Source organism: Carcharhinus amblyrhynchos, chromosome 9 (genome assembly GCF_965287045.1).
Source record: "Carcharhinus amblyrhynchos chromosome 9, sCarAmb.v2.hapA, whole genome shotgun sequence".
In the NCBI taxonomy this organism is placed as follows: domain Eukaryota; kingdom Metazoa; phylum Chordata; class Chondrichthyes; order Carcharhiniformes; family Carcharhinidae; genus Carcharhinus; species Carcharhinus amblyrhynchos.
The window spans coordinates 22,243,512-22,256,457 of NC_137332.1; the positions used below are offsets into that span (position 1 = coordinate 22,243,512).

Here is a 12,946-nt window from a genome sequence, read left to right on the forward strand (position 1 = left end):
TTCTGACATCTATTCAGTCCATGCCCCCTCATAAACTTGTAGACCTCTTGTCACATCTTGGTTCATCTCCCTTTTCTGTCACCTAGAGTTCCTTAAACTTCAATTTTAAATAAATCTCCAGTGAGGCATTGAGTCTTGTGGAAGTTCATATGTACTTTTTAAAAATCTATACAGAGTCCCTACCTGTACTTAAGTCCTCTCTCCAAAGCAAAATCCAAATTAATTTTCCTACAATTTTTTTTTTTGTTTGCTTTGACTCTCTTCTCCTCCATGCAATGTTTTGTTGCTTATTTTCTATTTCTGTTATGGCTAATTGGCATTTGCAGTCCACAAATGATCAGGCAGGAAAGTGGAGATAAGGCCACAATTGGATTAGCCAAGCAGACCAGCTTCTCCTGCTCCTGCTTCTTATGATCTTATGTCATGTCTTGTCTTATTTCCTGCTCTGTAATAACTGTAACTCTGTAATGTCTTCCAGGTCTGATGAAGATCACTGATCCCGAGTTTAAAATTTCCTATTTGTCTCTCCTCATTCTCTAGATGCTGCTTTGACGTACATGTTGTAATATGCCTTTGAGATAGCAGCATGCCATCAATTTCTCTACCTTCTTGAAGGCATATTACAACAGTGCTGAGTGCAATCTCTAGCACTCCTTTGTTCTTTCAGATTTTCAGCACTTTAATATTGTGCTTTTAACTATTTTTTACATTAAATCAGCAGACTTCAAATATATTTGACCCATTCAATCTCAGTGATATTGAGAGAGGTGGCATATCTCTCAAATCATACTTGCCATGTAGGTACAATAATCAATTATGGAATATGTTCTTGTTTCGTGCAAATAAATTTGAGTGCAAATAAATCCTGGTTGGATGTATTTTAGAAAGTTTCATTGGATCGCCAGATATGTCCAGGCACTTGCTATTGCACAACGAACTGAGAAGTGAAGAGCTTCTTTTGTTAGCGACTCTTAATCAAACGGCCCTGTTCTTAAGAACATAAGAACATAAGAAATAGGAGCAGGAGTAGGCCATCTAGCCCTTCGAGCCTGCCCCGCCATTCAATAAGATCATGGCTGATCTGTTGTGGCTCAGTTCCACTTTCCCGCCCTCTCCCCATAACCCTTAATCCCCTCTCTTATCAAGAACCCATCAACCCGCTTCTTAAAAATATTTAGCGAGGCAGCCTCCACCACTTCAACGGGCAGAGAATTCCAGAGATTCACCACCCTTTGAGTGAAGAAGTTCCTCCTCAACTCTGTTCTAAACCGCCTCCCCTTTATCTTGAGGCTGTGCCCCCTAGTCCTACTGTCTTTTTTGAGCGGGAAGAGTCTCTCCACCTCTATCCTATCCATCCCATTCATCTTATACGTCTCAATGAGATCTCCCCTCATTCTTCTAAACTCTAACGAGTACAAGCCTAGTTTATTCAGCCTCTCCTCATAGCTCAATCCCCTCAACTCCGGTATCAGCCTAGTAAACCTCCTCTGCACTCCCTCCAGGGCCAAAATATCCTTGCGCAGGTGCGGAGCCCAAAACTGCACACAGTACTCCAGCTGCGGCCTCATCAATGCCCTATACAGCTGCAGCAAGACCTCCCTACTTTTATATTCAATCCCCCTCGCTATGAAGGCCAGCATCCCATTCGCCTTCCTGACCACCTGCTGCACCTGCAAGCTGGGTTTTTGCGACTCATGCACAAGGACCCCGAGGTCCCTCTGCACCGTCGCCTGCTGCAGTTTTTCGCCACGTAAGTAATAGTCCTTCCTACCATTCTTCCTACCAAAGTGGACCACCTCACACTTGCCAACATTAAATTCCATTTGCCATTTCCTGGCCCATTCGCCCAGCCTATCTAGATCCTTCTGCAGACTCTCCACACCCTCCGCACAATTTGCCTTTCCCCCAATCTTGGTGTCATCAGCAAATTTCGACACCCTGCACTCGGTTCCCTCCTCCAGATCATCTATATAAATGGTAAAAAGCTGAGGCCCCAGCACCGACCCCTGGGGCACCCCACTAGTCACCAACCGCCAATCCGAATAGCACCCATTGACCCCCACTCTCTGCCTCCTATTTGACAACCAATCCTCTATCCACGCTAACACCCTACCCCCAACTCCATGTCCCCTGACCTTCTGCAATAACCTCTTGTGAGGTACCTTGTCAAACGCCTTCTGAAAATCCAGAAAGACCACATCCACCGGCTCTCCTCTATCCACTGCCCTAGACACATCCTCATAGAACTCTTGTATCGAGTATTTGAACAGCAGATCTTCTGGGGCTTGGAAGGGGGAGAGTGGAATGTTTAGCAACAAATTTACTCCAATGACTAACTCTGGTTTGTGCTGCAGATTAATCTTTTGACCCCTGAAGACTCTAGTCAGCTGGTTCCAATTTCAAATGGCTGTGCTTTCTGTGTACATACTCTAAATTTGGTGTTTTTTTTTTGTTTTCTCCAGATGGTACGTGTGGCATGGCTGTTTTTATTTTCCAAATTTGTTGAACTGTTTGATACGGTGAGTATGACGATTGCCTCTGACCCAAGTACTGATCTCAATCGTACCAATTTCAGCCTTTTATCAGTGCTTGCTACAAATTGATGTTATAATTCAGGTCAGAAACTCCAAAGTATTCAATGAAGTCAGCCCAGATCATAAGTTTTGCACTCTTGAATTTGGCAAGGGTGAGCATGAGTGATTTCACATGTATGATTCAACTAACCCACTAAAGATCTTTTATCAAACAGTTTATTAAGTAAATTAATACAGAAAGAAATCTAACAACTTTTACCAATTATAAATAAAAAAAACTTTGTGTACACCTTAACAGCTAAATGCTGTTCCAACAAATCAAATCCCATAAACAAAAACCTTTGCTACAGGTTTAACTTGTCAAAGATGAATGCTCACGTGATACCAGAACTGAGTCCTTTGGCTGCAGCTCTGAGGCACACACAGACAAGCTTGGAGTTGGAACAGCTTCCCAAAACACCAGGGAGAGAGACTCTAAGCCAGCCAAACACCAATAGCAGATTTTCTACTTCAGGGAGGCCAGGAACCTTGCTTCCAGTTAATAGCAGAATTTCCAAAACCAGGGAGAGAGAAGAACACTTCTTCTCTTCAGCTTGATGTCCACCTGCTTCTCAACTTCCCTGGGGAGGAACCACCTGATTTTTAACTTGTCAATCAATCTTTCTCCCTCACAATGCAAGGTCATAAAAGATCCCAGAGTAAAAATGAAGAAAACCCCCCATTAAAGTAGCAATAAAAGGTATTTAGCAGATGGCCTGGCAACCATGAGGGGGAAAAAAAAACCTGAAAAAGTCTGCTTACAACTGCAGAGAAGATGATTTAAAAAGAAACATTTCTTGAAGGTGCACTAATGTCACATTGGAAGCTCTCTGCTTTAATCCCATCACCCTGCCATTTAATATCTTTCTTTTAGATGGTTCACTACTTCCTCTACTCATCACCTTTTTTTATAGAATGTGATCCATGCTGTTTGCCTGGAAACATTCCCATATGATTGTGCTCATTTTTTTCAGTGCAAAGAAAGTTTGCAGAATATTGTGCAATTTACATTCAGTGCAAAACTTTCTCACATTCTTTTTTTTTAAAAAAAAACAAAAAGTATGCTGAAAATAGGCTGGTGTTCTCTACCCTACTGGGAATATTTGCTAATTGAAGGCCTGCAGGCAAGTACAAGGAGACTCAAAGTTTAACCTGACAGTTGCACTAAAAAACTAATAGGCGCATGAAATCGTAGAATGGCTAGGTTGTAACCATTTGGCCTGTGTCTATAGCAGCTCTCTTTCCTTGTTTCCCTGTAAGGTTTTTTTTTCTCTTCAGGTGCTTATCCAATTCCCTCCCTCCCAGAAGCCACAATTGAATTTTTCTCAAACTTGCACATAGGCACTGTTCCAGCTGTGGATGCTTTTTAGATTGCTGATTACTCACTTCAGTCAAACCAGAAATAGTTCTGTGGGGAATATACATTTTTTTGGTAACTTGAATACTTTGGGTACTCAGTCGATTGCCAGTAGATTTTTTTTTTTTAACCCATTTTTAGCTTTATTAATTACACAGCCCATCTTGCTATACTCTGATCTTTTAAAAGATTTGTCATTTTGAGGCACTACCCATGCTGTGTTTGGTTAGGGAACAGTGCATGGGAGCAATTTGCGCTGATTTACTGCCAATCTAGTCTCCGACTTAAAGTTCAGTTTAATGTCCTTTTTTCATGGAGAAATATTTGGTAACTACTTTGTTTAATGACTGCATGTTAACACTGCTGAATTCTGCAGTCCGCTATTTGGTATAGCAAGGTCATTTTGAAACCTCCTTTTCTGTTTTTGGGAGGGTAAGTGGGGGAGAGGAGGATGAGAGAAGAAAGATAGAAGGGATGGTCTGGGTCTTTAGCAATTTGGAGAAGGTCCCATACTTGAGGTTGTGAGCCATGGCCAATGCTGGAACCAGTGAATTTTCGGTGGTGATTATGGAAGAGCTAGGACCTAGCTGCTTGCAGGCAGAGGACATGTGTTTTCTTTAAGCACATTGTGGAAGGCATTGGAAACCATCTTTATGTTCTTTTCCTGAATCACTTACTCTCTGCTCACCTAAGGTGGAAAATGAGAGGCCGTACGAGCAATTGAAGACTAGTCTGACCTAAACTACACAGCACACCATCAGCCCCAACTATTCTCCCCAAAACCCTATATAATGAAATTGGAGATTGTAGGTGAATTTCTGCACTCCTATTCTGTGATCATAGGACCTGGGAACATCTCGTCACCATATCACAATGTGTTGAAGTTCAAATGGGCATTAGACATTGTAAATATAGTGCAAATTCTGTATTAAGTAATCATTTGTTGTAGAAAATAGACAGAAGGTACAAAGTTTTTTTTTATACTGAATAATGAATCAGAGCAAATCCATGTTTTGATCAAAAAATTACATTTGAGACAGAACAGAATAATTATCATTGCTTCTTTCTGTTCAAGATGGTTGATCTATTCTCTTCCTGTCATTTTGTTGTCTTAGGTTTTCTTTGTCTTGCGGAAGAAAAACAGTCAGATTACCTTCCTTCACATCTTCCATCACTCCATCATGCCTTGGACCTGGTGGTGGGGGGTCAAGTTTGGACCAGGTACAAAGATTGTATTTTTACTGGGTTTCACTTCCACCTTTCCTGGAAAATTTAAGGTTATCCAAAACGATACACACCTGTGTCCTAATTTACAATATTTACTTGCTGACCTACAGTGACCTTTTTTATGTATTTTTTTTTAAATCCCTATTTTCACATCGTTCCATGTCTTCTCTGCCCCCATGGTGGCACAGTGGTTAGCACGGCTACCCCTCAATGCCAGAAACCTGGGTTTGATTCCCAGCTTGGGCCACTGTCTGCTTCTCTCTCTCTCTCTCTCTCTCTCTCTTTTTTTCCCCCCCCTCCCCCCAAAGACATGCTGGTTAGGTGCATTGGCCATGCTAAATTCTCCATCTGTACCTGAACATGTGTCAGAGTGTGGTCACTCAGAGATTTTCACAGTAATTTCATTCAGTGTTAATGTAAGCCGACCTGTGATAATAAATAAACTTTAAACAAACTCCAAACCTGCAACCCTCAATCATCATTGCTCCAATTCTGGCCCCTTGCACTTTAACCTCTGTCCATCTCTCCCTTTTTAAGGCAATCTTCATCAAAATCTACATCGTTAAGCAATTGTTTGATCATCTACCCTCATATTGCCTTTGTGGCTCGGTACCAAATGTCCTATAAAAGTGCCTTGGAATGTTTTATTACGTTCAAAGGTGCAATTTAATTTGTTGTATTTATTTGACTTGGATGAATAGGATTTGTTCTTGATGGCCAATGTTTTTGGTTTTTTTTTTGCAGGTGGTATGGGATCCTTCCATGCCATGGTGAACTCGATTGTCCATGTCATCATGTACTTCTATTATGGGCTGTCTGCAGCTGGTCCGGCTTTTCAGAAGTACCTCTGGTGGAAAAAATATATGACGGCAATCCAACTGGTCAGTGTGACTGTTTTGGTATTTGAATGTTTGAGAAGAGGGTAAAATGTGGTGTCCCTTCCTTGCCTTGTTCTCTTAGCACACACCTTTATTCTGACATGAAGGAGGGGGTCTTTTTGTTTTTGTTTAGGTAGTGAGGAAATTTTTTTTAATTCATTTGTGGGACCTGGGTGTCACTGGCTAGCCAGCATTTATTGCCCGTTCCTTGTTGGCCGAGAGCAGTTGAGTTAACCACATTACTGTTGCTTTGGAGTCACATGTAGGCCAGACCAGGTAAGGATGGCAGATTTCCTTAAAGGACATTTGACAATTATTTGAAAGACCCATTTGGTTCATCAGTGTTTTAAAGTTCATTCATTAGTGTCACAAGTAGGCTTACGTTAACGTCGCAATGAAGTTATTGCGAAAATCCCCCAGTTGCCACACTCTAGCGCCTGTTCAGGTATACTGAGGGAGCATTTAGCATGGCCAATTTACCTAGACAGCATGTCCTTGAGTGTAGGAGGGAATCACAGCACCCGGAGGAAACCCAGACACTGGGAGAATGAGTCAGAGAGTGATCCAAGCCAGGAACCGAACCCAGGTTTCTGGCACGGTGAGGCAGCAGTGTATGGTCATCTGTAGATTCTTCCAGACGTTTTTATTAAAATCAATTTTGCCATGGTGGGATTCTAACCCAGGTCCCCAGAACATTAACTGAGTTTCTGGATTAATAGTCCAGCGATTATACCACTAGACATCACCTTGCAAACATGTAACACAACAATCTAGTTTGGAGTAAGAAGAGGGTGTTTGTATTGGTTCACAGATTCTTTTGTGATTGAGTCAGTAATAAAGGTCCATTAAGTGAACATGCTCTGAAAATGCAATAATGAGGGGGAAAAAAGTGTTTTGGTTTTATGCAACACCTTTTCATACAAACATATAAATTAGGAGCATAAGTAGACCTTTTGGCTCCAAGTGCTTGCTCTGCCATTTAATAAGATCATGGCTGCTCTGATTATGGTTCCAACTCCCTTGCTACCTACTGCCTATACCTAATTGAATAGTTTTAAAGCCATTAACAAGTGTGTCAACAACCTTGCCTCCCCTGCTTTCTGCTGAAGAGTTCCAAAACCTCACCTTCTAAGAGAAATGTCTCGCATCCCCATTTTAAATAGGAGATTCCTTGTTTTTAAACAGTCCCTCAGTTCTCATCCCATCACAAGGAGCAACCTCCTTTCGGCATCCATCCTGTTAAATCCCCTCAGGATCTTGTATGTTTCAATAAGATCACCCCTCATTTTTCTGAACTCCATTGAACACAGGCCCAGCCTGTTCACCCTTGGCTCATCTAACTACCCAGGTCCCTGAACTGCATCAAATGCATTTATCTTCCTTAAATAAGGAGACTAGAACGGAAGGCAGTACTCCTGATGTGGTCTCACCAGTACCCTGTACATAGAATCCCTACAGTGCAGAAGGAGGCCATTTGGCCCGTCGAGTCTGCACTGACCACAATCCTACCTAGGCCCTACCCGCACATTCATACATATTTACCCACTAATGCCTCTAACCTATGCATCTCAGGACATGAAGGGGCAATTTTAGCATGGCCAATCAACCTAACCTGCACATCTTTGGACTGTACTTGCACTGACTAAAAACAAAATTCAAACTACATATAATTGCATATTGTGCAATATATTATTTTTATATAGCAGTGTGCCGACATTTCTATTTTATATTCCATTTCCCTTGCAATAAATGACAACATTCCATTTGCCTTGCTATACTTGCATGCTAACTTCTAGTGATTCATGTCCCAGGACACTCGGATTCCTCAGACTCTCTAATTAAATAATATGCTGCTTTTCTGTTCTTCCATCCAAGTTCATGGCTTCTGGGCAGTCAGTGAACTTCTAAGTATAGTCACTGATATAATTGTAGGAATGTCCATCAGTTGACATACAAGGTGCCCCAACCTATGCAATAATGAACAAATTATTTGTTAGTGATGTTGGATAGAATCATAGGATGGCACAACATAAGGGGAGAAGCTGTTCAATTAGTCCCACAGCCTTTTTGTTTTTTAATTGTACTATTGAATATGCTTCTACCATCGTTATCAATGCAGTCTAGAACATCATTCATTCTCTTGTGGTAATTTCCCTCTGGTTGCTGAACTATCTGTCGCTACAGGGAGAACATGCAAGACTTGGCACAAACAGTGACCCAAACCAGGAATAGACCTGGGTTCGGTTCAATTGTGTCACTGCCTGTGCCAAGTCTGCATGTTCTCCCCATGTTTGCATGAGTTTCCTCCCACAGTCTAGTGCATTGGCCATGCTAAATTCTCCCTCAGTGTACCCAAAAAGACGCTGGAGTTTGGCGACTAGGAGATTTTCACAGCAAGCTCATTGGAGTGTTAATGTAAACCTACTTGTGACACAAATAAATGAACTAATGATTTTGAATGCCTCCATCTGGAGGCATAAGCATTGGCCAGAACACTGGAGGACTGCCCCTGCCATTGAAACACCATGGAATCCTTCTTACACACAGTTTGGGAGGCATATTTACACTCTCATTTGAGGCTGGATTATTGCCCAAGTGACAATTTGGGATTAAATGGTAATAATTATGCCAAATTGGATGGTAATCTCAAGACTAGGATCTTTTGATGCATCTTGTACTTGGCTCTTGATCATCATTTTCCATGTCTCTTGGGAGTTGTACTGTTTATGTTCTGCTCCCTCTGCATTGTTCTCTGAATGGAGGTGTATTACCTGTGGCTATGATTTTTGTAAAGGGTTTTTCTTTTCTTTTTATCAGGTCCAGTTTGTTGTTGTCTCGCTGCACGTCACCCAGTACTACTTCATGGATCACTGCGATTACCAGTTTCCCATCTTCATCCATCTTGTGTGGATGTATGGAACATTCTTCTTTATCCTTTTCTCCAATTTCTGGTACCAGGCCTACACAAAGGGTAGGAGGCTGCCCAAGGTCCGAGACGAGAAGCGGAAAGCAGCCATGAAGAATGGAAAGCCAGCGGCAGAAAATGGCGGGCATTTGTTGGAAAATGGGGAGGTGATGAATGGCAAAGTGAAGACAAATTAACAAGAAAATAACTTTTTTAAAATAAAACCAATTATTGTATTTTTGTTTTTTGGAAAGGTTTTCAGGAGGGAGGGGTGCAGCGATTTATCTGGTTTTGAACTTGACTTAAGAATTTCATGCAGTCGATTAATCACCTCTGGCGCCCAGTTGAAATCCAACCTGGGAAAAAGCTATTGACTAAATGTCTTTAAGGATCCTGTGTAATTAACAAATGATGATGGGTTTATGGTTAATCAAGTCTGGTTTTTGTTTGGAGTCCTTGCACTTCTTCGCTAATTGACATTGGTTACAAGGATAAAGCAGATTGCGTGGACGTGGAAAAAGTGGACCCCTCGTGTCTCTGAGTTGAGAGAAGACCTGCTCGCCATTAGTCTGCCTCGGTTTAATCAGAAGACATCCTGAGGGAATTGAACATGTGCAATTTTCCAGTCTCTGCTATCCACTGCCAGTGTTGCATTTTAATAATACCCCCAGATCTGCAAAGAACTAAAGTGTAACGGTGTTGCCTTTTAACCCTTCCTCCGAAAACCTGCAAACCATTAAACCCGTAATGCTGTCTTTTTCCAGCCACCGTCATTTGAGTAATTGAAGGCCATTGTAAAATTTCCTTCAAAATGGACCACAAGGTTGGGTCTGTCTTTAGTAATTTATAATATCTAGTTACAAACTCTTGTCACTATAAAAATGTAACATTATACTAATATAACTACTAGACATTTTTTAGGTATTTTTATTTGCTTGATTCTAGCAAAGTTACTGTATATTTTGGGAACGAAGGAAACCACAATATTTAAAAAAAAAGCTGCTAGGTGGGACAGTGTTAATGTGGTCCATACAGCAGGGAAATAATTTTTTATTAATGTTTTGTGGTGGGCAAGTAGAGTCAGCTTGGAACTTTCAGTACTTGCTAAATACCCTGTAGGCAATGAGTCCCATGAGTAACCCTTGTCCTCTTGATCTGTCTTTTTACTGGGGACTGAATAACAAGCCAGTCGAGGGGGTAGCAGCGCCCCCCCCCCCACCCCCCCCCTCCCACCCAAACCCTCGAGTTCTAATTGGTCCCTGGAGATGTGATCTATTGAAATGGATACTGTGGATGTTGCCAGAATTGGCTAATCCAGGTATAGTGGAGTAGTAACCTCCAATCTACACACTGCAGGGGGGAAAACCCGAACTGTTTGCGTATGGGAGCTTGGAGTATATCTACTTCCCCTCGCCCGCATCTGAAGAGACTTTTCCTGTCCTGCGATTCCAATCTAAAAGCAGCAGGATTAAAAGGACCCATGTTGATGCTGTGTGCACAGTACGAAGTCTGACAACACCAGGTTTAAGTCCAACAGTTTTATTTAATAGGAAACTCACAAGCTTTCAAGGCTAAACTCTTCGTCAGGTGAATGGAGAGTTCTGGCCTCAGACAGAGCATATAAAGCACAGACAGTTTACAGATTACTGATTTAGAATACGAATCTTTACACCTAACCTGCTATTCAAGTCTTAAAGTGGCCAACAGTGTGAGTGGCCACGTGAGTGGTCACATTGCGGCCACTTTAAGACTTGAACAGCAGGTTAGGTGTAAAGATTCACATTCTAATCGGTAATCTGTAAACTGTATATGCTCTGTCTGAGGACAGAACTCTCCATTCACCTGACGAGTTTAGCCTCAAGCTTGAGTTTCCTATCAAATAAAACTGTTGGACTTAAACCTGGTGTTGTCAGACTTCGCACTGTGTTTACTCCAGTCCAACGCCGGCATCTCCACATCACAATGCTGTGTGCAACATACGTTTTCTCTTCAGTAGGTGCCAGCTGTACATGAAAATGAGCATCATGTGGAGCAGCCCCAGGGCATAAGCTGTCAAGAGCACTCCTTTTTTAGGAGTGATACGGAAGTACTGTACATAGAAAGCAGTGCAGCTATATCTTTAGTTCTTTGCAAATCTTTCTGGTTTCAGTGAAAACAGATCCCCATGAGTGGAAAAAAAACAGTGAAGGAAGATCTCTGGGATTATGATATCACAGGAGCAAGTTCCAATAGGAATTCTCTGACTCTGAAATAAATTCAATTTCAAAACTCAAAAGTTTGGTCTAATTTTCTTGGTGCTTGTTATGACTTGCAGCTTTATTTTCTCTTGTAGGAGTTGCAAATCGCAAAGGAGAGACTTATTCTTTGGCTGTTCAAGCTAAAGCCCCTAAGTGATCTCATCTGTTGCCACTGGAATTTTGCTTCTCATTTACTTTAAGGTGTATATCCATGATGTGGAGATACTGGCGTTGAGACTGGGGTAAGCACAGTAAGAAGTGTCACAACACCAGGTTAAAGTCCAGCAGCTTTATTTGATAGCATAAGCTTGTGCTACCAAATAAACCAGTTGGACTTCAGCCTGGTATTATGAGACTTCTTAAGGTGTATATCTCCAGAGCATGAGCTATTGTGTGCTTGATGCTAGTTTTCCTTCCAATTTAATGGTTTCATTAAATCCCTTGTGAAAGACTTTTTTATTTTCATATTTCTGCTTCCGCTAGAATTTTTTTCCTTTTCCTTCTGGATCTTGGGATCAGTTAAACACACAATGAAGTTCCTTTTACAGCCTCAAAGGGCTGTCTTGATGTGATGAGGATAGGCTTTGAGTGGGCATATTTGGTAGTGAAGCATGAGAGATAAAGCCTTATTCTGGGTCATTTCCTCCAAACTAGTGTTTGAAAGCAGGATTTGTACATCTTTGCAAATTAGGGTCTTTTTTTCCCTCTGCGAAGTGGCAGTATTTCACTACCAGATAATCATGTGACCCAAATGTGTGAAACCTATTGTGGATTTTGACATCAGTTTTTTGAATGGGTGGCACAGTGGTTAGCTGCCTCACAGTGCCAGGGTTCCAGGTTCAATTCCGGCCTCGGGTCATAGTCTGTATGGAATTTGCACATTATCTCCATGTCTGGGGAGTCCAATGATGTGCGAGTTAGGTTGATTTGGCCATGCTAAATTGACCCCAGTGTCAGAGGGTTTAATGTAGGGTAAATGTTTGGGGTTGTAGGAATAGGGCCTAGGTGGGACTGTGGTCAGTACAGACTCGATGGGTTGAATGGCCTTCTGTACTGCAGGGATTCTATGGGGAAGGGGGAGGAGACGAGAGAGGGATAGGTGGCTAGCTTTATTAGTGGTCCCTAACGTGCCACACTGGCACAGAACTTGTCTTTTCATGACAGGAAAGTGTGGATTGGGGTCTTTCACAAATGGATGTTACTCAAGTAAGGAATTTTAAATATTGGTACTTTAAAACTAGACAGGTCAGTGTGCACACTTGAGCATTCACAAGAGAACCAATTTCCTTGTGTGGCCATCAGCACTCCTCATAGATGAGTACTGGACATGTCTCCCTTTGGAAAGGTAGTGAGACCTGCTCTTTACAAATTCATTTGTCTTTAAAAAATAAATTGTAGCCAGTATAAGTTTTTTTTTTCCAGACAGTAACTTTTTCTATTCAGCTATGTGGCTATGATGTAAGGTCACACAGGCCCATTTCTGCTTGGGGTGGTTAAATCTGACATCTCATATTGATGAACAGAAACTTCCAATTAAACTTATAGACTGAGGCCAGTACCAAACCCTGTTCCCTAATTACCAATCTTGTTATCCTTGGCAATAGTCAGTGACACCAATGTTACAAACTCATTTATAATTTGGCCCTGAAATGATCATCTGATGCCACACCAATAGTATCACTGTAGACTTTTTATAACTTTGCCCCGTCTGAACTCATCGGTTGTTGAAAACCTGCCTTTGTTACCTTTTAGTCTCAAATTCACCCCTA

At 41.7% G+C, this 12,946-nt stretch overlaps 1 protein-coding gene across 6 annotated transcripts in view; it reads left to right on the top strand.

Moving 5' to 3' along the window:
- Positions 1-10,165, top strand: part of LOC145347647 (very long chain fatty acid elongase 1-like) — a 78,217-nt gene extending 68,052 nt beyond the window's left edge. For all 6 annotated transcript variants that reach the window (XM_080195308.1, XM_080195306.1, XM_080195304.1 and 3 more), the window contains 4 exons: positions 2,463-2,519; positions 5,046-5,151; positions 5,902-6,038; positions 8,853-10,165. In XM_080195308.1, the coding sequence (XP_080051434.1) occupies positions 2,463-2,519; positions 5,046-5,151; positions 5,902-6,038; positions 8,853-9,137 (585 nt within the window). In that variant the 3' untranslated portion in view covers positions 9,138-10,165. The remainder of the gene's footprint in view (positions 1-2,462; positions 2,520-5,045; positions 5,152-5,901; positions 6,039-8,852) is intronic.
- Positions 10,166-12,946: the final 2,781 nt, after the last annotated feature.